Below are 25,186 nucleotides of genomic sequence, written 5' to 3'. Positions count from 1 at the left end.
GGGCAGAACAGATTAAAAAGCCACCTGGCTGGTGGGGGGGCACCAGGGAAAAGATGGGGGGGGCCCCCCCTCAGAACCAGTGTCACTGCCCTCAGCATATTCCACAGGAGGCTGTTCCCCTCCTCCTCACTTGCTGGGGAGGGTCCAGGCTGCACTGTGGAGCCCCTGCTGGTGACGCCCCCCCCCCCAGTTCCCGGCAGCGCTGGTTCGAGACCCGTTCACGCTCCTGTAGGCCGCCGGCTTAGAGCATTAGCGACTTTTCCTTTGCAACGTGTACAGTAGATTATTTATTTTGTTATTTTGTAATAAAACTTTATTTTATGGCTTAATCTCCTCCCCGCTCCCCAGCTGCAAGGTGGGGTCGATGGGACGGGATGGGAGTGGGCGGCAGAGCATAGGGGGCAATAGAGGAGGGGCAGCAGCAAAGGTGGTGGGCAGAGTGGGCTAGCAGGGGGCTGCGGGTCGGGAGTGAGAGGCACTGGCCTCCCTGTGGGTGGGGAAACTGAGGCAGAATCTCTTTCTGTAGCGTTTAGTAGCAAAGCCCCATGCAGGCAGTGTGGATCGACTCTGCCTCTGTCCCTCTTCGAGGGGGCGGGGGGGCTGACCCAGCTACCCCTTGCCCCCTTATGGGGCACATGGGGCAGGCCAGCATCCAGCTCTGCTTCAGGCCGGCCCTTGGGCAGGGCCTGTGACTTGAGAGGGAGGAGGGGCAGGCCCCCAGCTGTGGGGCAGGGAAGGATAGTGGCTAAGGCTGGAGGGGAGGCGAGGTACAGGTCCTTTAAACCAGCCCCTTCCCTCGAGGCGAGGTACAGGTCTTTTAAACCAGCCCCTTCCCTCGTGACTCGTCCCAGCCCACACAAGAGCCTTTCCACTGCCCACCCCTGCTCCTCCAGCAGGGCCTTGGGTCTAGCCCCCCCTGTCCCAGCTCTGGGGAAAGAGGGTAGGGGGCATCTGCTGCGTGTGTCTCCTCCCCCCCCCCCCCCCGCTGTCCTGCCTGGGCCCCACAACACACACCCCAGGCTGAAATCCAGGCTGCCCAGACCCCCTCCTCCAATGGGTGGTGTGTCTCTTCCCCCCCCCCGCCCCCTGCAGCAGCCCAGCTGGGGGGGGGCAAAGGGGGGCTGCCCCTGCTGCCGTGGTTGCCAGCCCCAGGATGGGGGCGGGGGGAGGTCAGCGTGTTCCATGTTCCAGCGTGTTTGTACATGGCTAACACAAGGCAATGAAGGGGGGGGGGGACACTGATGGCCCCCCATGTGCCACACCGCTCCCCCCCCCCGCACACCTAGCCAAGCCCCCAAGCGCGGCTCAGTCCCAGGCTGAAGTCCAGCTGGGGCAGGCCCCGAAGGCCCCAGCCGAGACCCCCCAGCCCCTCGCCACGTCTCTCCTGGATGGGCGTCGCTCTCCAAAGTGTCCAGCGGGGGCCCCCCCGCCGCGAGGTCACCAGCTGGGGTTGGCCATGGGGTCGCCGTAGCTGCAGGGCTGGGTGGGGGCCTGGAGCCCCTCCTCCATCTGTGCCTCGTACAAGAGCTGGGTGATCTCGTCCTCCGAGGGCAAGTCCATGTTGTTGCCCAGGCTGGCCGGGGAGAAAAGAGGAGGCGGGTTGGGAAGGGGGCCACGGCCCAGCCCCCCGGCCGTCCCCCTCCCTGCCCCTCCGGGGGCACTTACCTCGCCGCCAGCAGCTGGGGAGGGGCCGGCAGGGGGGTCCCAAAGGGCGAGCCGTGGCTGGCGGGCGAGAAGGGGGCGATTTCCGGCATCTCCTCGTCCATGGGGTTGGGAGGCAGGTCCTCCAGGACAAGGGCCATGGGGTCCCCTGGCAAGTACCTGTAGGACAGCAAATTCCTGCCGGGCACGGAGCAGCGGGTGAGAGGGAGCCGGGGGAGAAATGGGCACCAGCTCCCACCCTAGCCCCAGGGCGGGGACTGTCTGGCTTGGGGGCAGGGACTGGGACACGGGCCTGTCCCCTCTAGGGGGCGCCAGCTCCCACCCTAGCCCCAGAGCGGGGACGGGCTGGGTTGGGGAGGGAAGGGAACGGGACAGGGGCCTTTCCCCTCCAGGGGGCACCAGCTCCCAGATGGTCCAGGGCGGGGGACTGGCTGGGTCGGGGGCAGGGAATAGGGCATATCCCCTCTAGGGGCTGGCAGTGGCTGGGCAGAGGCAGGGGCTGGTTGGCTTACGGTGACAGGGACTGGCAGCCGAAGACGACGTTGGGGCCGAGGGGCAGCGGGGTGGTCGTGGTGCTCACGGGCGCCGGGAGGAGCGTCGGGGGGCTGCAGCAGGGACAAAAACCAGGAGTTTTTAAAGGGGCTATGGGAGGCGGGGAAGGCGAGATTAATCCCTTGCTCTCCGGGGACCGGGAGACACCACTGCCTCCTCAGCAAGTGCCCCTAGAGTGAAAGCCTGCCTGGGGCATCAGGCCCTCCCTGGTGCAAGCTGGCCTGGCTGGCTCGGGGTGGGGCACGGGTCCTTTCCCCTCTAGTGGGCACCGGCTCCCATCTGGCCCCAGGGCAGGGATTGGCTGGCTCGGGGCTGGGGAATGGGGCCTTCGATCCGGCCCCAGGGCTGGGTCTGGGGGCAGGGCAGGGCACTAGGATTCGGGGCTTTTCCCCTTTAGCGGGCACCGGCTCCCATCAGACCCCAGGGCAGAGATTGGCTGGCTCAGGGCGGGGGGGGGGGGGGGGGGGCGGGGAACAGGGCACGGGGCCTTTCCCCTCTAGCGGGCACCGGCTCCCATCTGGCCCCAGGGCAGGGATTGGCTGGCTCGGGGCTGGGGAATGGGGCCTTCGATCCAGCCCCAGGGCTGGGTCTGGGGGCAGGGCAGGGCACTAGGATTCGGGGCTTTTCCCCCTCTAAGAGGCTTGAGTGGCTGGAGGAGCATCAAGCTGTCGGAGCGGGTGCATTGGCCTACGGGCAGCAGCTGCCCCGCTCCCTGGTTTCTCTCGTACGTTGCACACGGAGTCTGTTGTCCCTACAGGGAGACGAAGAGCCGGGCTGGTCCCGCCACCATCCACCGCCCAGGCCCCATGCAGCCCAAATCGGCACCGGCCCCCCTCTCCCCTGAGCAGCCCTGCCCGCAGCATGAGGAGCGCCCACTGCACCCCAGAGCCTGGTGCGAGCGGCACTGCACCTACCTGTGGAAAGGGGAGGCACTGGGGATGCTCATGTTGCCCTCCTCCGGGGCGTGGAACTGGGACAGGACCATCTGGGCAGGGAACGGGGAAGAGCTGGCAGCAAACACAGATGCACACGGCCTTAGTTAGCGCTGGGTCAGACTCTCAGGCCGCTCCGGCAACAACCCCCAGCGTAAAGGGCGTGGCTGGAGCACACAGCATTATGGGTATTCTCCACATGCCAGGGTCCAAGAGCGTAAGCTAGAGCAGCCCGGGGGCTGCTCTAATTGCCCCAGGGAGCGACACAGCAGCAGGGGGCACAGGCTGAACCGCAGCTTCTGGGGCTGGATGCCGCAGGGCACCGGCCTCTCCCCCGTGGCAATCTGGGTTTAACGCCTGGCTTGGGTCCCCGCTTGGCACAAGCTGGGCTGGCTTCACCCAACCCCTGTGGGCACAGAACGGCAGCCCGACCTGCTGGCCCCTGCTCCGGGGGCTGACGTATCGACCGGGCGCTTATTGAAAGCAGCAGAGGGGGAGCTGGGGTCTTACCACATGTCGGGCGCCAGCACCTGGCACAGGTTGTCCATGGGCTGCTCGGGGGGTGGCCCTGGCAAGGTGTACATGTTCGCCGGGCCGGGGGGTAGGCCGACTTGGGGAGACTCCTGAGGGGGCAGCTTCTGATCCCTGCAGAGACACAGCGCCACCGTTCATGGGAGCGGCACGACGGGGGGCAGAGAGATGGGCATCGAGGGGGGCTGTCAGGGCATCGGGGGCACAGGCATGGACTTGTACTTGTCCTGGTGGGTGCTCCACCCTGGCTCCGCCCCTTCCCCCATGGCCCCACCCTCACTCCGCCTCTTCCCCCCCCCCTCTCCCAAGGCCCTCCCACACCCCCGCCGCGAGCATCTCCCACCACTGGCCAAACAGCTGACGGGCGGTTGGCCCCGGCGGGCGGCCGGCCCTGGGCCCCGGGGAACAGTTGTGGCACACAGCCTGGGGCAGGGCTTCCCTCACCCCCCCCCCCACACACCCCTCCCCAACCTACCTTTCACTTTCCACCGTCATCTTGATGGCGGTGGAGACGTAGCCTCTGCCGTCCTTCCCCATCTGCTCCTCTGCAGGAGGAAACAGCTGGTGAACCCCCCGGGAGCCAAACCCAGGGAAGTGGGGGGGGGGGGGACGGGCTGTGACTGCAGCTGCTCCAAGGTGGCGAGGGGTCCATGTTGGGGCAGGGCCAGGCGACCCCCTCTGCCCATCCCATCACTTGTGGACTTTACCTTCCAGGGCCTGGCCGCAGCTGCCCCGATCCTGCCTGCGGGACGCCCAGCCAACGGGGCCCGGGGCCAATCTGCTGTGGCAACACCCCCGTCACCCTCTCCAGGGCATGTTGCCCAGCCCTGGAGTTGAGCTTGCCCCTTTTGGGGCAGCACAGAACCACCCCCCTGCCCCATCCCACAAGGAGGCTTTGGGGGCGCATGGGGGGGTGTCCCCGGGGCCCCCCCAGACACTCACTGTTGTAGTGGCTGCCGAAGGCCTGGTCCTTGGGTTTGTCGGGATAGAGGTTGCGGAGCTGGGCCAGGTCTCGGATGCGGTCGCCCAGGGAGCGGATGTGCAGGTCCTTGGCGGAGAAGGGCTGGATGTTCTCCACCTGGAAGGAGCCTGGGGGGGGGGGGGGGGGCACAGCGCGGCAGCTCAGCGTGGGCGGGGGGATCCCAGTGCTCCGGCCCCCTTACCCCTGCCCCGGGGTTCAGCTCTCCTGCCCCCTGCTGGCTGGGGCCGAGTGCTGTGCTCTGCAGCGCCCAGAGAGAACCCTGCTCCTTCCCCCCCGCCCCGTCCAGCGAGCCCCTAGCCGGGGGGCAGGGCAGGGGGCGCCCCCCTCCTACCGTCCTTGCCGCGGATGACGTGGGCGATGGTGATGCCGCCGATCTCCGAGTCGCTGAAGCGGAGCAGGAAGGTCCCGTCGGGCTTCTGGCCCAGCAGCTTGCTGACGTACTGTTTGCTGATGAAGCCGATGATGAGCCTGGGGGGGGACACGACAGGGATGGACAGACAGACGGATCAGAGAGCAAGCTGTAGCCGCTCCTCTCTCTGGCCTCCCTCCCGCTCATTTCACTGGGCAAGGGAAACGTGTGACCTTTTTTAGGATGGGGTGGGGAGGACTGGGTCTCAGGACTCCTGGGTTCTATCCCTAGCTCCGGGAGGGTTTGAGTGGTTAGAGCAGGGGGTCTGGGAGTCAGGACGCCTGGGTTCTATCCTTAGCTCTGGGAGGGTAATGGGGTCGAGTGGTTAGAGCAGAGGGGCTGGGAGTCAGGACACCTCGGTTCTATCCCCAGCTCTGGGAGGAGAGCGGGGTCTATTGGTTAACGCGTGGGGGCTGGGAGCAGGACGCCTGGGTTCTGTCCCTGGGTCTGCCACTCTTGAGGTGAACCCCTACGCGCCCCCCCCCTTCAGTCTTTACCAGGCCGAGCCTGAGGCACCCACCTGTCCGACCAGTAGCTTTTGAGGCACCTCTTGGTGAGGTCGAGGACCCCGTCAAACCACTGCCAGAAGGTGAATCCCCGGCCAGGCAGGATCTCCTGTGAGCAGCCGGAGAGAGGGGGTAAGGCTGGGTCCCCAAGGGCAGAGCCTGCCCCCCACAGCCTGCCCTGGCCGCCCCCCGCCCCTCACCTTGTTGAACTGGGCCCAGGAGACGCTGCGGTTGTGGAAGTCCTCGGGGCTGGCGCTGCTGTTGTTGAAGATTTTCTGGGCCAGGAAGAAGTAATGCTCCGGCAGCAGCCCCTTGCTGGTCTGCACCTCCGCCATGAACCGCAGGTTGAGGGTCTCGCACATCTTCTCCCATGGCACCCGCTCGGCCACCACGAATGGGACCCGCTCCTGCCCCAGGGCACGGAGGGAGGGTCAGGCACCAGCCCCAGCCCCCTGCCCCACCGGGAGCCGGGCCGCTGGGGTTCCGTGTTCTCGGGGTGGCGGCATCTGGGCGCCGACCGGCCCAGGCCCCGCCAGCGAGTTCGGAGTTAAACTCTCCTCCTCGTTCGTTCATTAGTGGGGAGCAGCCAGGCCAAGATCAGCGAGTGAACCCAGGAGTCCTGGTTCCCAGCCCCCCTGCTTTACCCACTAGACCCCACTCCCCTCCCAAAGCCAGGGATAGAACCCAGGAGTCCTGGCTCCTTGTCCCCTCTGCTCTAACGACCGGAGCCCGCTCCCTTCCCAGCTCTGGGTAAAGAACCCAGGAGTCCCAGCTCCCAGCCCCCCCTGCTCTAACCTCTAGCAGCCCCCCTCCCCCCCCCAGCCGCACTCACAAGCTCAGAGAAGGCGTTGTCCCACAGCACGGTAGCCTTGGCGTTGTTGTCTTGGTTCCCGTGCACAATGACCACGATCGGCAGAGACAGGGCCTGGAGGGGGGAGCACGGAGTGCCAGCCCGTCACTGGGGGCGGGGGATAGAACCCCTGTGCCCACCCCCGCCCTGGCATCGGGCCGGGCGACGGCCCAGCAGGCGCACACACCGACACCGGGGTAGGCACGGGTCCCAGGCGGGGGCTGGAGGGTTCAGCGGCGCCCCCCAGTGGTGAGACCAGGCAGCGCCGGCTGGGAGCGAGAGCCCCGGGGTCGGTCTGTGTCCAGCAGCCTCAGAAGAACGGGCCCCCGATGCAAATGGACCCAGGCGTCCTGGTGGGGACCCCCCAGTTCTGCTCCCTCCCCTACGCCAGCCGCCAGGGTCCAGGGGCAGGACAGGGAGTCAGGAGCCGCCCTCCCCCGTAGCACCAGCCCCGTACCTGCAGGTGGAAGGGCAGGTGGCCGGGACCCAAGGTGACATCGGTGCTGAAGAGCACGGCGCATTTCTCCTCCGTCACCGACTCGGAGCCCTTGCGTTCGCAGCGCTTGATCTTCTTCAGCAGCTGCCGGGACAGAGAGAGAGTCACCCCAAGGCCTGCAGCGACAGGGTCCCCCGAGCAAGGGGCGCAAGCACCTTCACTTCACATTGCCAGAGCTCCCAGCTCCCAGCTCTGCCAATGCCCCTCACTCCCGACCCGCAGCCCCCTGCTAGCCCAGCCCTGGGCTCCCCACAGCTCGGCCGGTGCCCCTCACTCCCAACCCGCAGCCCCTGCTAGCCCAGCCCTGGGCTCCCCACCCCCAGCTCTGCCAGTGCCCCTCACTCCCAACCTGCAGCCCCTGCTAGCCCAGCCCTGGGCTCCCCACCCCCAGCTCTGCCAGTGCCCCTCACTCCCAACCTGCAGCCCCTGCTAGCCCAGCCCTGGGCTCCCCCCCAGCTCGGCCGGTGCCCCTCACTCCCAACCCGCAGCCCCTGCTAGCCCAGCCCTGGGCTCCCCCCCAGCTCGGCCGGTGCCCCTCACTCCCAACCCGAAGCCCCTGCTAGCCCAGCCCTGGGCTCCCCCCCAGCTCTGCCGGTGCCCCTCACTCCCAACCCGAAGCCCCTGCTAGCCCAGCCCTGGGCTCCCCACCCCCAGCTCTGCCAGTGCCCCTCACTCCCAACCTGCAGCCCCTGCTAGCCCAGCCCTGGGCTCCCCACCCCCAGCTCTGCCAGTGCCCCTCACTCCCAACCTGCAGCCCCCTGCTAGCCCAGCCCTGGGCTCCCCCACCAAGCTCTGCCGGTGCCCCTCACTCCCGACCCGCAGCCCCCTGCTAGCCCAGTCCTGGGCTCCCCCACCAAGCTCTGCCGGTGCCCCTCACTCCCAACCCGAAGCCCCCTGCTAGCCCAGTCCTGGGCTCCCCCACCAAGCTCTGCCGGTGCCCCTCACTCCCGACCCGCAGCCCCCTGCTACTTCTCCCTACCCCCAAACTGCCCTTGTTGACTCTTGGGCCCAAGCACCGGGTTGTCGCCAACGGGGGGGCGAAGGGGGCATCCCAGCCGGACTCACCATGTTCTTGAAGGTGGCGCAGGACGTGGCGCTGGTGGAGTTGATCTCCAGGGCGACTGTATTGTGCACAATCTCCCCAGTGCTTTCGCTGCAACGGGGAGAGGGAGGGCGGTCAGCGAGGAGTTAACGGCCCCCGGGGTGGGGATATCTTACAGCAGGGGGGAGCGTCCATTCCCCCACCACCACCCCTGCAGGACCGTCTCACCTGAGCGGGGTGCCATAGCCGCCAAGCGCCAGCTCCCGGGCCTGCTTCTCCGTCACCATGTCGGCTTTGACCACGTAGGGCTTCGCCGAGTCCTGGAGCAGCCGGGCGCCCAGCAGGAAACGTACACTGGCCTGGAACTTGGTCTGGGTCTTCAGCACCTGTGGGGGCTGCTTCTCCACCAGGAAGGAGCTGGGGGCGGGCAGGGATGGGGTCAAGGGCTGCCTGTGGCTTGGCCAGAAGTAGCCACCGACGGCGGTTCCCAGCATCCCGGCCCCAGAGCAGGGTCCCCAAACGGCTGAGATGTTAACCCCGCCCTGGCCCAAAACGTCCCAGCCTCCCAGACCCACCCTGTTCTGCTCCGAGCCCCCCGCCCCCACCACAGCCAGATTAGAGCACAGGCCTGGGGCCACGTTCGCCCTTCTGGCAGAAGAGGCAACAAGACTGGCTGGTCAGCGCAGGGAGCTGGGACCCAGGACGCCTGGGTTCTATCTCCAGCTCTGGGAAGGGGGGTGGTTAGAGTAGGGGGGCTGGGAGCCAGGACTCCTGGGTTCGATTCCCGGTTCTGGGAGGGAAGTGGGATCTAGTGGTTAGAGCAGGGGAAGCCATCAAGTCCATCCCCCCGGCGTGCTACTGCCCTCCCTGGCCAGGGCCCTGCTCTGCGGTACCTTTCAACCAGGGCACTCAGCACCGAGTTGAGCCGCTCCAGAAGCCGGGAAAGCAGGTCGGAGCCCAGCTCCCCACCGACGGCCACCACCTGCTGCTGCAGCTGGAAATAAATGTCCACCAGATTCTCGCACCTGCCGAAAAAGCAGCCGGGCAGGGGACACGTCTGAGCCGACGAGGACGGCCCAGCTATGGTCCCCGAGCTGGGGCCGGAGGCCAGTCTGTGCCGACGGATCCCACCCTGTCTCAGGAGCGCCACCTAGTGCCCAACAGACCAGGGGCCCTGGGAGAAAGGCGGCAGCTGATCTCTCTGCATCTCAGCTTGACACCCCCCCCCCGTACCACCAGTCCAGCCAGGAGCCCTTCCTACCCTCGGGCGGGAAGGAGAGGGGCTCGGATCCCAGTGGGGCCGCCAGCAACGGAGACCATGGATAGCACAGGCACTGGGAGAAGGAGGGGATCTGAGCCCCCTCTGGAGCCCCTGAGGAGTGGGGAGAAACGCCTCTGCCACGCCCCAGGCTGGGACGCTCCGCCCTCCCTGACACACCCTGGGGCTCACCTCTTCTGGAGTGGAGCCAGGTTCTCCTCGAAGACAGCCCCGTTCCCCGCCAGCTGCTGCTGCCGCTTCCAGATGTGCAGCCTCTTCAGCACCTGCAGCTTGGCGCCTTCCAGCTCCTTCACGGCCTCCAGGATGAGAGCGGGCAGATCCTGGGGTGAGGCAAGACGGGCGGCTTGGCGGGGGGGAGGCGACGAGCCAGCTGGACGGGGCCCGGTGCGGTACCTGGCGCCCCCTGCCTTGGAGCGACGCGTGGGCCTGCCCCCCACTGCAGCCGAGCCCGGCGGGATGAAACGGGCCAGGGACGGAGCCGCTGACACCAAGCCACCTTGGCCCCCTGCCCCACACGCACATCCTGGGGAGAAGGAGGGCAAGGTGCCCTGGCCGGCCCCCATCCCTGCCCTCCCCACCAGGCCTCAGCGGAGGGGCCTGCACTAGCGAGGATATGGCAGGCTGCAGTGTCACCCCCCTCCCGCCCCCCCCCCGCATCCACTCACACACCAGCTGACTGTGCAATGCAGTTTCCGGGCGCCTTTGCATCACTGCAGCAGGACACCAGCTGCTCTTTGCTGACAGCTTCCCAAGGCTGCAACTGATCACGTGTAACCTAAGCCCTACACACATCCGCCCCCCACACCTCCCCCCCCCACACACACACGCCCCTCGACCCACGCCTTGCGTCTCCCTTGGGAAAGCCAGAGGCTTTGCATCCCCCCTCTCTACAAGCGACCGGATCTGCGCTCACCGGTCGGTCCGGCTACCCCAGCATCAGCCCCCCCACCCCATCTCCAGCCTTGTCATTCCCCACACCAGCCTCCGTTACTCACGTTCCCCTGGAGTTTCCCGTCTGTCTTCAGCTGGGACTCCTGCAGCTTTGTCTGCCGGCAGGCTGCGGGAGGGGGAGTTGTAAAGCCCTGGTTAATATCCGAGCCCAGAAAAACAAAGTGCCAGGGGGCTGCTCGGCGGGGTTTCCGGGGGCCCGATCCAGAGGGCAGAGGAGTCGGGCGCAGCTCTCAGCAACCGGACTTGGCTCAAGCTGCAGCGGATCATGCTGTCTGCTCAGGACGGTTCCTGGGTTCAGTCCCCAGCCCCGGCCCCGCGATTCGTTAGCTGGGGAGAGAACCCCGGAAACGGGAGACGAGCGGGACGCCAGGAAGATACTGAGCAGCCGGAGGGGAGAGATGGGGGGGCAGCGGGTGCTGATCGGGGGGAGGTTAAACGATCCCGCAGCCACATCTCCCACACGGGGCCGTGATTGTCAGGAATCACGTGGGGGACAGGGGGGCTCGGCCCTGCAGAGGGCCAGGCAAAGGGACAGGAGAGAAGCCGGCTCCCAGCTCTGAGCGGGGAGGAGGGGACGTGTCTGGGGTCGGGACACGGAGCGGAGCGGGACTGAAGGGAGACAGAGAGAAAATGGAGCTGAGGGACCAGAAACCCCCCCTGAAGGAAGAGCTGGGAGGCCACATGCCTAGCAGGGAGGCCGAGCTGGGCTGGGGGCCAGGGGCCAGGCTGGGGGCACATTTAGAACCAGGCAGCGTGGAGGGAACAAATCCAGCCCGGGCCCAGATGGCTCTGGCGGGGCCTGTCCAGCCGTTGCCATGGCGATTGCATAATTAGCCTGGTCACTGGGGTTTGTGTCAGGTCAGAGCTGGGGAGACACGTCCCAGTGCACCGCCCCCAACTCCACCCCCTCTGCACACCTCTAGCCCCGCCCACCCTCTGTCGTCCAATCCCCTTCCAGCCCCCGCAACTCCACCCCCTCTTCACTCCTTCAGCCCCTCTCCCCCTCCAATCCCCTTCCAACCCCTCTCAACTCCGCCCCCTCTTCACTCCTCCAGCCCCTCCCACCCTCTCCCCCTCCAATCCCCTTCCAGCCCCCGCAACTCCGCCCCCTCTTCACTCCTTCAGCCCCTCCCACCCTCTCCCCCTCCAATCCCCTTCCAACCCCTCTCAACTCCGCCTCCTCTTCACTCCTCCAGCCCCTCCCACCCTCTCCCCCTCCAATCCCCTTCCAGCCCCTCTCAGCTCCGCCCCCTCGTCACTGCTTCAGTCCCTCCCACCCTCTCCCCCTCCAATCCCCTCCCAGCCCCTCTCAACTCCACCCCCTCTTCACTCCTCCAGCCCCTCCCACAGCCTCCCCTCGCCCCCTCTCACCTCTGGTCCCGTCTCCCATCTGCTTCCACCGTTCCTGGAGCACCTGGATCTCCCCGACTCGGTGCTGGAGCCTCTGCAGGTCCAGCCCGAACTTCAGCTCCTCCTGCCTACGGTGGAAGCTGAGCGGCAGCTGGCGATCCTAGGGGAACGGCAAAGGGGGTGGGGGTGAAACGTGAGCCGAATCTCCCCCCCCCCCCCCACTAGCCCCACTGTGGCGGGACGACCTCCCCATCCCCGCAGGGAACCGGGTCCCCCACCGGGATCCTGCGGCTTTTTAAGTTCTGATGCTTTGGCGTCAGGTGTTTCCCTGGGACGGCCTCATTTACCCAGAGGTGAGCGATCATCCCGCAAACCACGTGGCCCGAGCCGCTGCTGGCTGTCCCGTGGCTGCGAGACCCACGTGGGACCAGCAAGGAGACCACAAGGCCCTATGTAATCCAAGCGGCATCTACCTAGCCGTGCCCCCGCAGTCCCCTGGGAAATCACCTTGCACAGATCCCTACGCCCGCCAACTGATAACGGGCCAACGGGGCTGACCGGCACATGATGCACCCTCCGTCTAGGGCCCAAATCCTCCCCAGCCCACGCACAGGCCGACGGACACCATCCGCCGCCCAGCTGCAGAGGGGCTGGGCAAAGCTACAGGCTGGGATGGAGGACAAGGTGCCGTCGCTTAGCCTGGGTGTGCGCACGTGCAGGCATGAGTCACTGACCCGTTTGAGCAAGGCAGCTCTCTCGCCCTCCAGAATTCCTTTCACGATTGCCACCAGCCTCAGCGGGTCTCTCCGATACGCGTTCTGGAACGGCGGGGTGGGGACATGGTTAACATTAATAGCAGGAGAATTCCCACACTCCCCCTGTCTCCGGCACCCTGCGTCCTCAGTCGCATTTGTGCAAATTGGTGCAAAACAGCACCTGCTCGTGGGCGCGAGTGAAAAATTCCGTGGCTGCGGGTCTAACCGCAGCTAGGCGCCCACAGGTCTTTGTCTCCCCCAGTAGCTCATCCACAGAGGGGCTGATAAGGCCACTATAGATACCCGTGTTTCAAACGGCAGAGGCTCAGGGTTTGACCTCTGTAGGTTCAAATTCGGCTGTCGGCCCAAGTGGGGTTGGTTACAGGGTTGGGTGAGAAATGGTTTTCCCATCTCACAGGAGGTTTGAGGTTTCAGAGTTTTTCCTCTGAAAATTCAAAATCTTGAACATTTTTGCCAATCAATAATCCAGAAAAAAAAAAACCCCAACCCTGGAGTGGCTCAGTCGGAAAGTTTAATTTCAACAGCTTGAAAATGTTTTGTTTTGATTTTGACTTTTTAAATGGAGACATTTATTTTGTTAATATAAAATAACTAAAATGGCGAAAGCAAAAAACTTGTTTCGAATCGCGGGGGGGGGGGGGGAGGAATCAAAACGGAAAAGTCTGTTGTAAATGTTCCAAGACTGGCCACCTGGCAGCTGTGATTTTAAGCTACTGAAGACTCTGGTATTAGCACTGAAGTACTCCAGGCACGTAACATAAGATAGAGCTAATATTTCAAAATATATCTTCAGGAAAACCCCGATCCTTTACGGAAAGCCCTGCGTCCATGTACTGCTCATGGCCCAGTCAGGGCTTAAATTTGTTCCAGGGAAAAGGATAGTTTGATCCAAGATTTAATTCCCTCTTTGTATTTAATAGAACTCAATGATTTTTTTTGGTGGGGAAATTTCAAAGATTCTTTTTTTTTTTTTTAATTTCCTAGGAGAAAAAAAAAAAGATGTCATTTGATCGATGAAAAACCAAAAACTTTCCAAGTTTTCAGTAAAAACAAAACAAAACACACTTTGGTTTTTGAGAGCCAACCCCCCTCCCCCCAACATTTTAAATAAAAACTAAACCAAAAATCCCACAAATTTTTAATCAAAAAAAATTGGCAGTCATTAAAAAAAAAACCCAAAACCAAGAGTGTCACCGAAAATGCAAATTTTCTGAAAAACATTTGCTTGGCCCCAAAAAAAGTCATTGGGGGGAGGGGATAATATTGGCTGTAATATTTGATGCTGCAGTGGGAGGCGCTGTTGAGCGTGAATGTTAAATGGTGTCCGGGACCAAAGCCATGGGGTTGGCTGGGGGGTTATAAACCAAAATAAATATCGATCCCCTGAGCAGATGTGGCCAGAGTCCCTTTGCCCATACATGTGCCCTGGAGAGGACAAGTTCAGGTCCTTGGCTGGGGGACCTGTCCTGCTGGGAGCTGAGCTGAGCCCCTGTAGACTCATTGCATGTAGAACAGGGAGGCCCATGCAATAGCTATCAGAGGAGAACAGCTGTTGGCAGCTGATGCTCCAAGCGGGATTCAAACCGGCAACTCAGGCATTCCTGGCTCCCTTTGCCATGTAACACACTCCCAGCCATGGCTCGGTGACCCCCCCCCATGCTGTTTCCATAGCAATACCCTGACCCCCCATTCACACACACCCTCCAGGCCATACCTCCAGGTTACTAATGTGCTGGAGGACCTGACACTGCTGCCCGTTGCCACCGGCAAGGCTGCGGAGCTTTTCCACCATGGCGGAGAGCAGCGCGCCGGCCGCGCTGGTGCAGAAGGAGTCGGCGCCGGTGATGAACTCCCTGGCGGCGGAGGAAAGAGAAAGGGAGGGAGAAATGAACGAGTGCAAACATCCCGGCCTCCCCTGGCCAGGCCAACTGGAAGAACCCAACCTTGACTGGGATGTCTCACGACTTCGGGGCCCAACTCGGGATTTTCTGAGGGGGAGACGCTGCTCCGCTCCTCCAGGAGGAAGGAACCACTCGGATTCCTCCTGCCGTGAGCTTCCGCAGACAAGCTGGGAGGCCCAGGCGAGGCCGGGCAGCGGGGCATTCGTCATAGGGAGCGAGGCGGGTCCTGAGCGGCGCGGGACGGGCGTTCTGCACTCACCACGGCTGGTTTTCCAGCCAGTCGGCCAGCAGGCTGCGCAGGTTGCGTGGGAACTCCCCGAAGAGGCCGCTGAAGTGCTCCGGAGGCATGTGCGAGACGAGGCTCCACAGAGACATCTTGGAGCCGTCCGCCTACGGGGCTAAAAATAGACAGGAGAGGGCGGCGTGAGCCGGGCCTCCAGCTATCCAGGGTTAACCCCTCAAGACTTCCCGGCAAACGACCCGAGTCCCTGGCTTCTCCCTCAGGGACCCCTGGGAAGAGCAGCGTGGCCGAGTGGAGAGAGAGAGAACCCTGAACTAGGCCTCAGGAAACACGGGCTCTATTTCCAGCTCTGCTGCCGACCTCCTGAGTGGCCTTGGGCAAGTCACTTCCCCTCTCCATGCCTCAGTTTTGCCCCGTCTGTGAATTGGGGGATAGTGCTACTGACCTCCTTTGCAAAGTGCTTCGAAGAGAAGAGCTCAGCATCGCTATTATGTGCCGGGGCCAGCGACAAATTATAAAGAAAGAATGGGTGACCCGGTTAGACCCTGGTTCAATTCCCTGCTCCGCCGCTGCGTGACCTTGGGGAAGTCATGAGCCTCGGTTTCCCCATCTCTACAACAGGGAGAATAGCACTGCCTCACAGGGGAGATTGTGGGGATAAATACCTCAAAGGTTGGTGCTCAGATATTACAGTAATGGGGGTGGGGCAGAGAAGTACCTAAGAAAGGTCTAGATAGATCAGAGGGAGTCAGGGCATGTGGGGCTGGCAGCACATCTGTCCCATCTAGCCCTGCTTAGCTGTCACTGGGACCACCCTATCGGCTCAAGGGCCGGACAATCATTTCCAAAGCCTGTTACCCCCTGCCCACCCACCTCCCTTGCACCAGTCCTCCCTTATCTCCCCCAGCGTGGGAGCATCTGGCCCCTGGGGAGTGCCCCCTCCCCCCGCCGCCCACCATCCCGGCAACACTTAACGAGGTGGTGGGATTCACTGGCACGAGATTTCTTGGAACCCAAGAACGCACGACTGTTTATAGAACAAGAGCTGTAATGGGAAGAGTTGTGGCCGGGCTATAAATCCTCATGCTCCAGGACAAACGCCACCCTCTAACTTTTGGAGGTCAGGAAGAAACTTCCCCCAGAGACAGGTTATTCTATATCTGCTTCCTGCAGAGGTTTCTTCACCTCCTAAAGCCTCAGGTCCTGGCCTGTGGTGGAGACAGACAGATCAAGGATCCGGACCAGTCTTGCATTCCTTGTGTCCCCTTATTCCTCCCAGGGTCCAGTAGTGGGGCCAGTTCTGCTGTAGGTTCCCAGCAGGCAAATCCCACCGGGGGTCCTGCAGCAGGACACTCCGTTTGCAAACAACAGACAGACATTTCAGGCCAGATCCTCAGTTGGTGTATATCAGCCTCACCACCCCTCGGTTTCCATACACCTGCTCCGGTTTGCACCAGCTCCCAATCTGGCCCTGTTATTTCTTCCCCTCAGGACAGATCTTTTGCACGTCGCTGCTCGGACGGGAGGCAGTGAGTGGAAACCCTGGCCGGATTTTGCTCCCTCTGGGATCCAAGCCGAGGAGCGGATCTGGGCTCGGGCTGCGTGCGAGAGCGAGCAGCCAGGGGCCCGGGGGATGGCGACCGAGGGCCCCGACTAGCGGCTGTTACCAAACAATAACAGAGGCAAAGTACGAGAAGAGGCGGAGTCTGCAAAGACCTCGAGGAGGCCACGGGCAAGGCCAGGAAACCAGACCAGGATTACAACATTAAGCAGCATCTTGGAGGAAACAAACAAAACCCGCCAGGCTTGCCTGCTTTGGGGAAGTAGCTTTGCGCGGCTGACGGGGGACGCTGGCAAAAACCCAGGCCCTTTTTCTCCCTTTGCTGCTCGCGCCGTCGCCTACGCTCCTGCCGAGCAGATGGAAAAGGCTTCTGATCTGCTAGCGTGTGCCACCCACTTTGCACGCCTTCGGCCGGGGGCGGAGGGGTGGGGAGAATCCTTTGGCGGAGAAGCCACTCAGGGAAGAAGCAAAGCCCTTCAATCTCACCTGTCTCCTCCGGGCCTCAGCCCTCGGCGGAAAGCTGGCAATGCCACTGCCCCGGCGTGAGCTGGGCCCGGGGATTCCCGGAACGGGTTAATTTTTGACTAAGGGATTCTGACCCGAATGCAAGATTGTCAGATAACTCCAATCTCCCAATGCCGCAAGGGCTCAGCCCACAGGAATGGAGCCAGCGCCCGCTGGTAAATACCCTCGGGTTCGCCCCAGCGATCTCCTCCCGCTTTGCAAAGCTCGGTTCAACACAGATGCTGCGCCGTGGGCCTGGCAGTGGAGGATAGCCACCGTGCAGTGCGCTCCGGCCGTGCCCCCCCGCCATCTACCTCCCATCACGTGGGCCCTGGGGCAGAGAATAAGCTGTAACCCAATCTGCGCCAGCCATGCCAGCTCTGCCTTGTACACGGGGGGTGGCTGGGAGCAGGAGAGCGGGACGTGGCACAGAGCCCTTATCTCAGCACTACGCCGAGGAAACTTCCAGCACTGGCGGATGGGGGGTTTTTCAGATGGCCCTGCCTGTCTGGAATGGCACCGAGGGAGACTCCGAGGGCACAGTGCTCACATACCGTGGGGATGCGCAAGAACCTAAACAGAACCAAAAGGGGAAAGAAGATGGGTAGCTTGCTCCCCAGCCCCCTGAGAAAGAGCCAGTCCCCCTCCATTTAAAGCTGACATAGAATCATAGACTAGCAGGGTTGGAAGAGACCTCAGGAGGTATCTAGTCCGACCCCTGCTCAAAGCAGGACCAATCCCAACGAAATCATCCCAGCCAGGGCTTTGTCAAGCCGGGCCTTAAAAACCTCCAAGGATGGAGATTCCACCATCTCCCTAGGGAACCCATTCCAGTGCTTCACCACCCTCCTAGTGAAATAGTGTTTCCTAATATCCAACCTAGACCTCCCCCACTGCAACTTGAGACCATTGCTCCTTGTTCTGTCATCTGCCACCACTGAGAACAGCCGAGCTCCATCCTCTTTGGAGCCCCCCCTCAGGTAGTTGAAAGCAGCTATCAAATCCCCCCTCATTCTTCTCTTCTGGAGACTAAATAACCCCAGTTCCCTCAGCCTCTCCTCATAAGTCATGTGCTCCAGCCCCCTAATCATTTTTGTTGCCCTCCGCTGGACTCTCTCCAATTTTTCCACATCCTTCCTGTAGCATGGGGCCCAAAACTGGACACAGTACTCCAGATGAGGCTTCAGCAATGCCAAATAGAGGGGAATGATCAGGTCCCTCGATCTGCTGGCAATGCCCCTACTTATACAGCCCAAAATGCTATTAGCCTTCTTGGCAACAAGGAAATACTGTTGACTCATATCCAGCTTCTCGTCCACTGTGACCCCTAGGTCCTTTTCTGCAGAACTGCTGCCTAGCCACTCGGTCCCTCGTCTGTAGCAATACATGGGATTCTTCCATCCTACGTGCAGGACTCTGCACTTGTCCTTGCTGAACCTCATCAGATTTCTTTTGGCCCAACCCTCTAATTTGTCTAGGTCCCTCTGTATCCTATCTCTACCCTCCAGCGTATCTACCACTCCTCCCAGTTTAGTGTCATCTGCAAACTTGCTGAGGGTACAGTCCACGCCATCCTCCAGATCATTAATTAAGATATTGAACAAAACCGGCCCCAGGACCGACCCTTGGGGAACGCCGCTTGATACCAGCTGCCAACTAGACATGGAGCCATTGATCACTACCCATTGAGCCCGACGATCTAGCCAGCTTTCTATCCATCTTATAATCCATTCACCCAGCCCATATTTCTTGAATTTGCTGGCAAGAATACTGTGGGAGACTGTTATCAAAAGCTTTGCTAAAGTCAAGGAATAACACATCCACTGCTTTCCCCTCATCCACAGAGCCAGTTATCTCGTCATAGAAGGCAATTAAGTTAGTCAGGCATGACTTGCCCTTGGTGAATCCATGCTGACTGTTCCTGATCACTTTCCTCTCCTCTAAGTGCTTCAAAATTGATTCCTTGAGGACCTGCTCCATGATTTTTCCAGGGACTGAGGTGAGGCTGACTGGCCTGTAGTTCCCCGGATCCTCCTCCTTTCCTTTTTTAAAGATGGGCACTACATTAGCCTTTTTCCAGTTATCCAGGACCTCCCCCGATCGCCACGAGTTTTCAAAGATAATGGCCAATGGCTCTGCAATCACATCCGCCAACTCCTTTAGCACCCTGGGATGCAGCGCATCCGGCCCCATGGACTTGTGCTCGTCCAGCTTTTCTAAATAGTCCTGAACCACTTCTTTCTCCACAGAGGGCTGGTCACCTCCTCCCCATACTGTGCTGCCCAGTGCAGCAGTCTGGGAGCTGACCTTGTTCGTGAAGACAGAGGCAAAAAAGCATTGAGTACATTAGATTTTTCCACATCCTCTGTCACTAGGTTGCCTCCCCCCTTCAGTAAGGGGCCCACACTTTCCTTGACCTTCTTCTTGTTGCTGACATACCTGTAGAAACCCTTCTTGTTACTTTTAAAATCCCTTGCTAGCTGCAACTCCAAGTGTGATTTGGCCTTCCTGATTTCACTCCTGCACGCCTGAGCAATATTTTTATACTCCTCCCTGGGCATTTGTCCAATCTTCCACTTCTTGTAAGCCTCTTTTTTGTGTCAGCAAGGATTTCACTGTTAAGCCAAGCTGGTCGCCTGCCACATTTACTGTTCTTTCTACACATCGGGATGGTTTGTTCCTGCAACCTCAATAAGGCTTCTTTAAAATACAGCCGGCTCTCCTGGACTCCTTTCCCCCTCGTGTTATTCATGTGTATGCACAGGGCTGGGTTACTTCATAGTCTAGACCCCAGAGTCCCGGGGAGGTCAGCACTTCAGCATTCTGTTTCTGACTCTCATGTGGGCAAAGAAAAGCTAGAGAACAGGACCCGAGTGGAACCCATCCCTACCTGAGTTTGCAGAGAGCCTGAAACAATAGCTCCCCACCATGCTTAGCTTGACTCTAAAAGCCACGGCCACACCAATGAAAGGTGCGGCTATGGTGCAGGGGCAGGACTGCAGTGTCCCCTCCGAGTGGGTTGTATCTAGGACCCAGACAGCCTCAATTCAGCAGCGTGTGAATTCTGTCCCCTGACGACTGTCCCCGTTGAGGAGTTATTATTCCACTCCTCACATGGTAACCACCATTCTCCACTGCGATCTCTGGTCCTGTACAGAACAGCCAGCATTCAGTGTCGACCGAGTCCAAACCGTGGCCCCTTTCCCAACCCCCCTAAGGAGAGCTCCCGGGAAACAACATCCCCTGGGGTTTGTGTCTCTCAGGGATGCTCAGGAACGTTTGCAGCTGGGCGGGTGCTAACCTCCACGCCTGGGCAGGAGGAAGGAGGGGATGCATCACAGGCCAAATCAACCACGCAGTCACCAGTGGGAGGGGACATTGGACTTGTGCGTGCCCATCACCGGGGTCTCTCATGAAATCACGCACCCTGCCTGGCACTGCACCAACCCCGGGCGGCTGCTACTCAGTGTTTTAAGCCCCCTGCCCCCTGACGTGCTGGCGAGCCTCAGCAGCCCTGCCCTCTAGTGTCCGGGACCACCTAGCAGATAAGAGACCTACTACTAGCTGCAGGCAGGGGGAGCACTCCCTTAGCTCCGGCTGGGGATGTGCGGTTCCAATCCTGCGCCAGCTGAAATTTGGCCAGCCGCGCCCGTCTCCCCGCAGCGCCCTGGGACTAGCTCGTGCTGCTTTCAGAGATCAGCCATCCACGAAGCCGTGTGCGTCTGCAGCGGCCGGCGCGCGTGCGGCGCCTTCCTGCTGCTTTCCCGGCTCCCGCTCCCTGCCCCCTGGGGGGCGTGCGGCCGCTGCTCATCACGTTCCGGTCAGCCCGTTGCGGACTCAGCTGCTTGTTACCCGTTTCGATGGACCGGCGACCCGCGCGGCTGGCGGCGATGGCCTCGTGGTTTGGGGGCGCCTCGGGAGGAACAGCCAGGGCAGGAATCTCCCCCCACCGGGTTCCTCCGCGGGGCAATCGGTTTCGCTTCCCTTTCTGGTGACTGGCAGTTGCTGAAGAGGCCATTTTAATCTCCTCCGCGGCAGGAGGATGGGGGGGCCATTCCCTGAGCCCCCCAGTGAAGGGTGCAAAGGGGGGAAACAGCCCATTTGGGAAGGAGAGAGGCCTCCGCGGGCTTTCTACTTAGTCATAGGGCAGTGGGAAGCCAAGGCTGCGTCCCAGCACTGGAGGCTGCAGTAACAGCTGCCAGCAGTTACTCATGAGACGCTCTGACATTTCCTGACAACACGAGGCACAAACCCACCCACCCTCCGGTTCCACGGACCCCTCCCCGCCAATCAATCTTTGGGCCGGAAGGCACCTGCGCTGCAGGGACGGGTGGGGGGGAGGGCTGCTGCACGCCAGCTGGGCCCTTCCCCTCCCACAACGCTCCTTGGAACAGCACATGACTCCGAGTCCCCCGCACGCCCACAGTTCCTGGCACGGCGAGGCAGCTCGCCGCTCGGGATCGGGGGTGGTGGGGTGAGCCAGGGGCCAGCTCCGTGCACAGGCCCCCCACCCCGTTTGGCTCCCGGAATAGTACGCACCCGGCAGGCAGAACTTTCTTATTTTTTTTCCTTGGAAGGGAGAAGCCAGCGGAAATTTCAGGGGAGCCGCTCGCAGAGGAAGGAACTCCCAGTGAGTAAAGCCCAGGAGACCTGGGATCTAGTCCTGGCTCCACCACCAGCGTCCCATCACTGCCCTTCTCCGCGCCTCAGTTTCCTTCTCAGCGCTGCGGGGAGAGGGACGATTCAGGCCCCACGAGGCTCAGATTTCAGGGTGATAAGAGCCGTGCGAAAGTTGCCAAGCCAACCTCTCTCTCACAGCCTGGCAGATCCCCGCCCTTGCACGGCGTGAAGCAGACGGGAAGCCACAGATTGCAGCGAAAGAGCCACAGACGGCAGTTCATATGGCAGTGAAAGCCCTGCTGATTCAGAAAGAGAGAGACTGGGGCTTCCCCACGTGACCCCACTCGGGCCTGACGCTCGGCAAAGAGTCCAGCGCTTGCCTTTAGCCCACACGAGGATCAGGGCAGTTTGTAATCGTAGACTCACCGGTGACTTTGGGAGAGATCGGTGCTCTCAGCGCCAGACAGTGCACTGGCTGTGGTTTTGAAAACACCCCGGCAAGCCTGCGGAACTCACTGCCACATGATTTCATCACACCTGGCAGAATTTCTAACAAACATCTGACATGATGAATAATGGGAACATCCCCAGCACACATCAGACCATCTAGATAAGGGCTATGAACTCCCTGGCCAGGGGGGAGGAAGGAGCAGCCCCAAGGGACAGGCTATTCCATCGCTGCACAGGGGCTGGAGAGGAGGGACCAAGGGAGGCAGTGAGCCAGAAAACTGGCACGGTACCAGGGGGAGCTGAAGCCCAGAGTACAGGGTGGAGCTGGGATACCTGAGAGGATATAACAGAAGCCCCCCAAAGATCCTCCTCCCTGAATTTTACAACCCACGTGCATTTTGGTAGGAGCTGTGGCTGCCCACATTCGTGTGGGGAGCGCATGAGAGCAGGGGGCATAGTGTGGCACTGCCAGGGAAGCTGGTCCCCATTTTGCCCCCCCCCCCGGCCCTGGGAGGATGCCACACCCCCTGCGGCGTGCGCTCCCACCCTCGTGTGGGAGAGTTCACGTTGCCAGGCTCCTCCCCCGTCAGCTGATCCCCTTCGCCACCTTGGGTACGGCAGCTTGACCCGTTAAACTCCCTGGCTAGCGGGATTCCCGTGTGCCAGGAAAAGCAGAGTTTCCCTCCCACGCCACCCAGCCGCCGGGAAAGGACTGCAGTGCCGGAGCCTCTCATCGCCCGCTTCTCTCCTCCAGCTCTCCCAGGCCAGGCCTAGGGTGACCCACGACTTCCCCAGCCCTGCCAGCTTCTTCCCACCCCTGCTAGATCCTGCTCCAGCTGATCTGACCTGGCCTTGGATGGCGACACGACCAAGCATCACCCTCACTTGGCTCCCTCTTTGGCCCCCCGCAACCATCCCATTTGCCTTTCCCCCGGTGCCCTGCCCAGCCACATTCCCCTCGCTCCGCACCGCCGGGCTCAGAGCCAGTCGCCCAGAGAATTTCAACCTAGCCTCCATCAGCTTCGCTTGACCAGCCCGAAGCTCCCCCTGGCTCGTGAGGGAGCAGGAAGGATGGGGCACTGACTTGCCTCACAGGGAGGGCGTGCGAGACTATATTAAAGACCGGGAGGCAGAGATACCGTAACGGGGCCATGGAAAAGTGCCATACAGTTCACCGGCCCTCAGCCGTTCCTGCAGGGCGCCTGCCAGCGGGGGGCTGTCTCTTTCAGGAAGCGACACCCAGGACCACAGAGAGGGACGGAGAAGAAGAGGGGCGAATACGCAGAGGAGCCTAGAGCAGAGATGAACTCAACTTCGGCCAGACTTTATGGGATCCGAAGCCTTTTTCCCCTCTCCGCTTTCTACCCCTGCCTGGCCTTCCTCTTTTTTTTAGCCACAAGAACCAACTGGAGGGTGGCAGCACCCACACCAATTTCCTGTTCACTTCCTCCTCTGCAGCATTCCTAAATAACTCTCCCCCTGGGCTTGAGAGGCCCGGTTTCCCCCTATAGACACCGTGCTGGTTTGGGTCCCGGCTTGTCCCCATGCCGCAGCAGTTCTGCCCCCAGCTTCCCCCTGCGATTGCTCTCGAAAGCTGCAGGCGCTGGTTTTTCTGGTTAGGAGACTCAGACCTGCAAAGCACCAGACACATAGAGCTTGGGGGCAGGCGGGGGATGGACCACATCTAGCTCCTTCCCAGCGGAGTGGGCCTACGTCGCAGATCTTCATCGCACCACACCCGCGTCGGCCAAAGAACAGCAGGAGCTGGGCAGCCCCGTGAGCTGGGGACGGGACGGGACGGGACGGTTCCTCCCAGCAGACTCTGTTCCCGACGCTCGCGTTTATGGGCTTTCCCGGAGTGGTAAAAAGGGAGCTCTTTTATAGCCTGGCTCCCTTTCCCAGCATGCACCGCTGGCCGGCCTACAACATCCATGGTCCCCCTGGACTCCAAGTCCCAGAATCCCTTGTTTCCAGGGTCGGAGCTGGACAATGACTTCCCTTAAAGGGCTAGACACACAGACACCCCCGCCCCCTCCTGCGGGGGAAGCTCTTGAGATTCACAGCAGCGGGTGTAGCCCAGCAGGGACTTTACCCAGCTGCACCCACATGATCGCAAAAGAAACACCCAAGGGGCTGAGCGCTCCAGAGAGACGCTTCCAGCTGGGACGTGCTCCTGGGTGGTTCAGCCTCACCCCCATCCTCCCCCCAGAGCTGGGGATAGGACCCAGGAGTCCTGGCTCCCAGCCTCACCCCACCCTTTCCTAGCCTGCTAGACCCCACCCCAGAGTGGGGGTTAGAACCCAGGCGTCCTGGCTCCCAGCCCCGCCACTCTAACCCAGTAGCCTCCCCGAGCAGGGGATAGAACCCAGGCATCCTGGCTCCCAGCCCCCTGTCCCAACCACTAGACCCCACTCCCTCTAAACTCAGCAGCAGTGCCCCAGCCCGGGCTGGGGGGAAGTCCAGCCCAATCTCATCGCCTGCTGGAGTGGGTAACGTTTGTAAATAAAACAGCACCTCCAGGGCTCGGGGCCCCCCTCCCTCGCTGTCCGTCCCTCCGCAAGCCGCCTGCTTGGCACAGAGCCTAGGGCAGCTGCGAGCTTCCTCAACAGGCTGCAGATTTTAAACGTAGCTTTCGCCACTCGCAGAGCAGCGGCCTGACCAGGCAGCCAGAGGGCGTGACCCTCATTCCCGTGCAGGCCTCGAGCCCGCTCCTCGGACGCATGGTCCTGCCGGCCACGCCAGGAGATCGGATCCCCTTCCTCACCCTCACGCTCGCCCCCGGCTGGAGAGGCCAGCTGGTCCCGGGATCCGGGCCTGTCGCTATCCCTAGACGGGCCGGCTCCCAGCCCTCGGCCCCATCCCCATTCCGGGGGGTGTCGTTCGTCCAGCCTCCCCATTACCTTGTGCCGAGCCTCGTACGTCGCTGCCAGGGGGACGTGTCTGTTTAATCCATCCTGCCCCGGAGGGGGTGGGAGCTGGCGGGTCGGGGCCAGGGCTTCTCCGCCCCCCTGCCCGCTGCCCGGTTTGGGTTTGCAGTTGGGTTTCCGGCTTCGCAGGGTTTGTTGGGGAGCCAGGTGGCGATTGGTGCGGGGAGAGGCTCAGACAGGCTGACATCAGAGGCTCCAAACTGTAACTGAAAGTAACGAAAGGCAGGAAGAGGGAGGAGGCCTGCGGAGGGGGGCGGGGGCGGATCGTACTGTGCCCCGCTTGCAGCTCCTGAGTTTGGCCGGAGTCCTGCCCACAGCCCATCCCTGCCCCTCCAGGCCTCTCCCCGCACACGCTGCCCCTGCCGCGCCCCCACCAGGCCCCCTCGGCAGGTCGAGGACAAGGCAGAACGGCTGGACGCAGGCCTGGCCTGAGCTGGACGGTGGCCTTCCCTTGGCCTCCCAGGTCTGCCAGCGCATCTCTGCCCTGACCTGCAGCCCCTGCTACCCCAGCCCTGGGCTCCCCCAAGCTCTGCCGGTGACCCTCACTCCTGACCCGCAGCCCCTGCTAGCCCAGCCCTGGGCTCCTCCCCACAGCCCTGCCGGTGCCCCTCACTCCCGACCCGCAGCCCCCTGCTACCCCAGCCCTGGGCTCCCACCTCAGCCC

General features: G+C 62.0%; 1 protein-coding gene across 1 annotated transcript; it reads right to left on the bottom strand.

Moving 5' to 3' along the window:
- Positions 1–1,437: 1,437 nt before the first annotated feature.
- On the bottom strand, positions 1,438–24,562 carry STAT6 (signal transducer and activator of transcription 6). Its single transcript, XM_065419272.1, has 22 exons — positions 24,496–24,562; positions 14,479–14,617; positions 14,033–14,171; positions 12,277–12,360; positions 11,564–11,702; positions 10,237–10,298; positions 9,413–9,561; positions 8,856–8,987; positions 8,191–8,379; positions 7,986–8,073; positions 6,882–7,004; positions 6,407–6,499; positions 5,775–5,981; positions 5,589–5,683; positions 4,991–5,127; positions 4,620–4,766; positions 4,153–4,222; positions 3,657–3,791; positions 3,129–3,221; positions 2,175–2,267; positions 1,666–1,839; positions 1,438–1,573 (listed from the first exon to the last, which is right to left on the bottom strand). Exons 2-22 carry the CDS (start codon positions 14,592–14,594, stop codon positions 1,438–1,440), a joined length of 2,601 nt encoding a protein of 866 aa, XP_065275344.1. The 5' UTR covers positions 14,595–14,617; positions 24,496–24,562.
- Positions 24,563–25,186: the final 624 nt, after the last annotated feature.

Source organism: Emys orbicularis, chromosome 19 (genome assembly GCF_028017835.1).
Source record: "Emys orbicularis isolate rEmyOrb1 chromosome 19, rEmyOrb1.hap1, whole genome shotgun sequence".
In the NCBI taxonomy this organism is placed as follows: domain Eukaryota; kingdom Metazoa; phylum Chordata; order Testudines; family Emydidae; genus Emys; species Emys orbicularis.
This window is presented reverse-complemented; position numbering and strand designations above follow the sequence as displayed.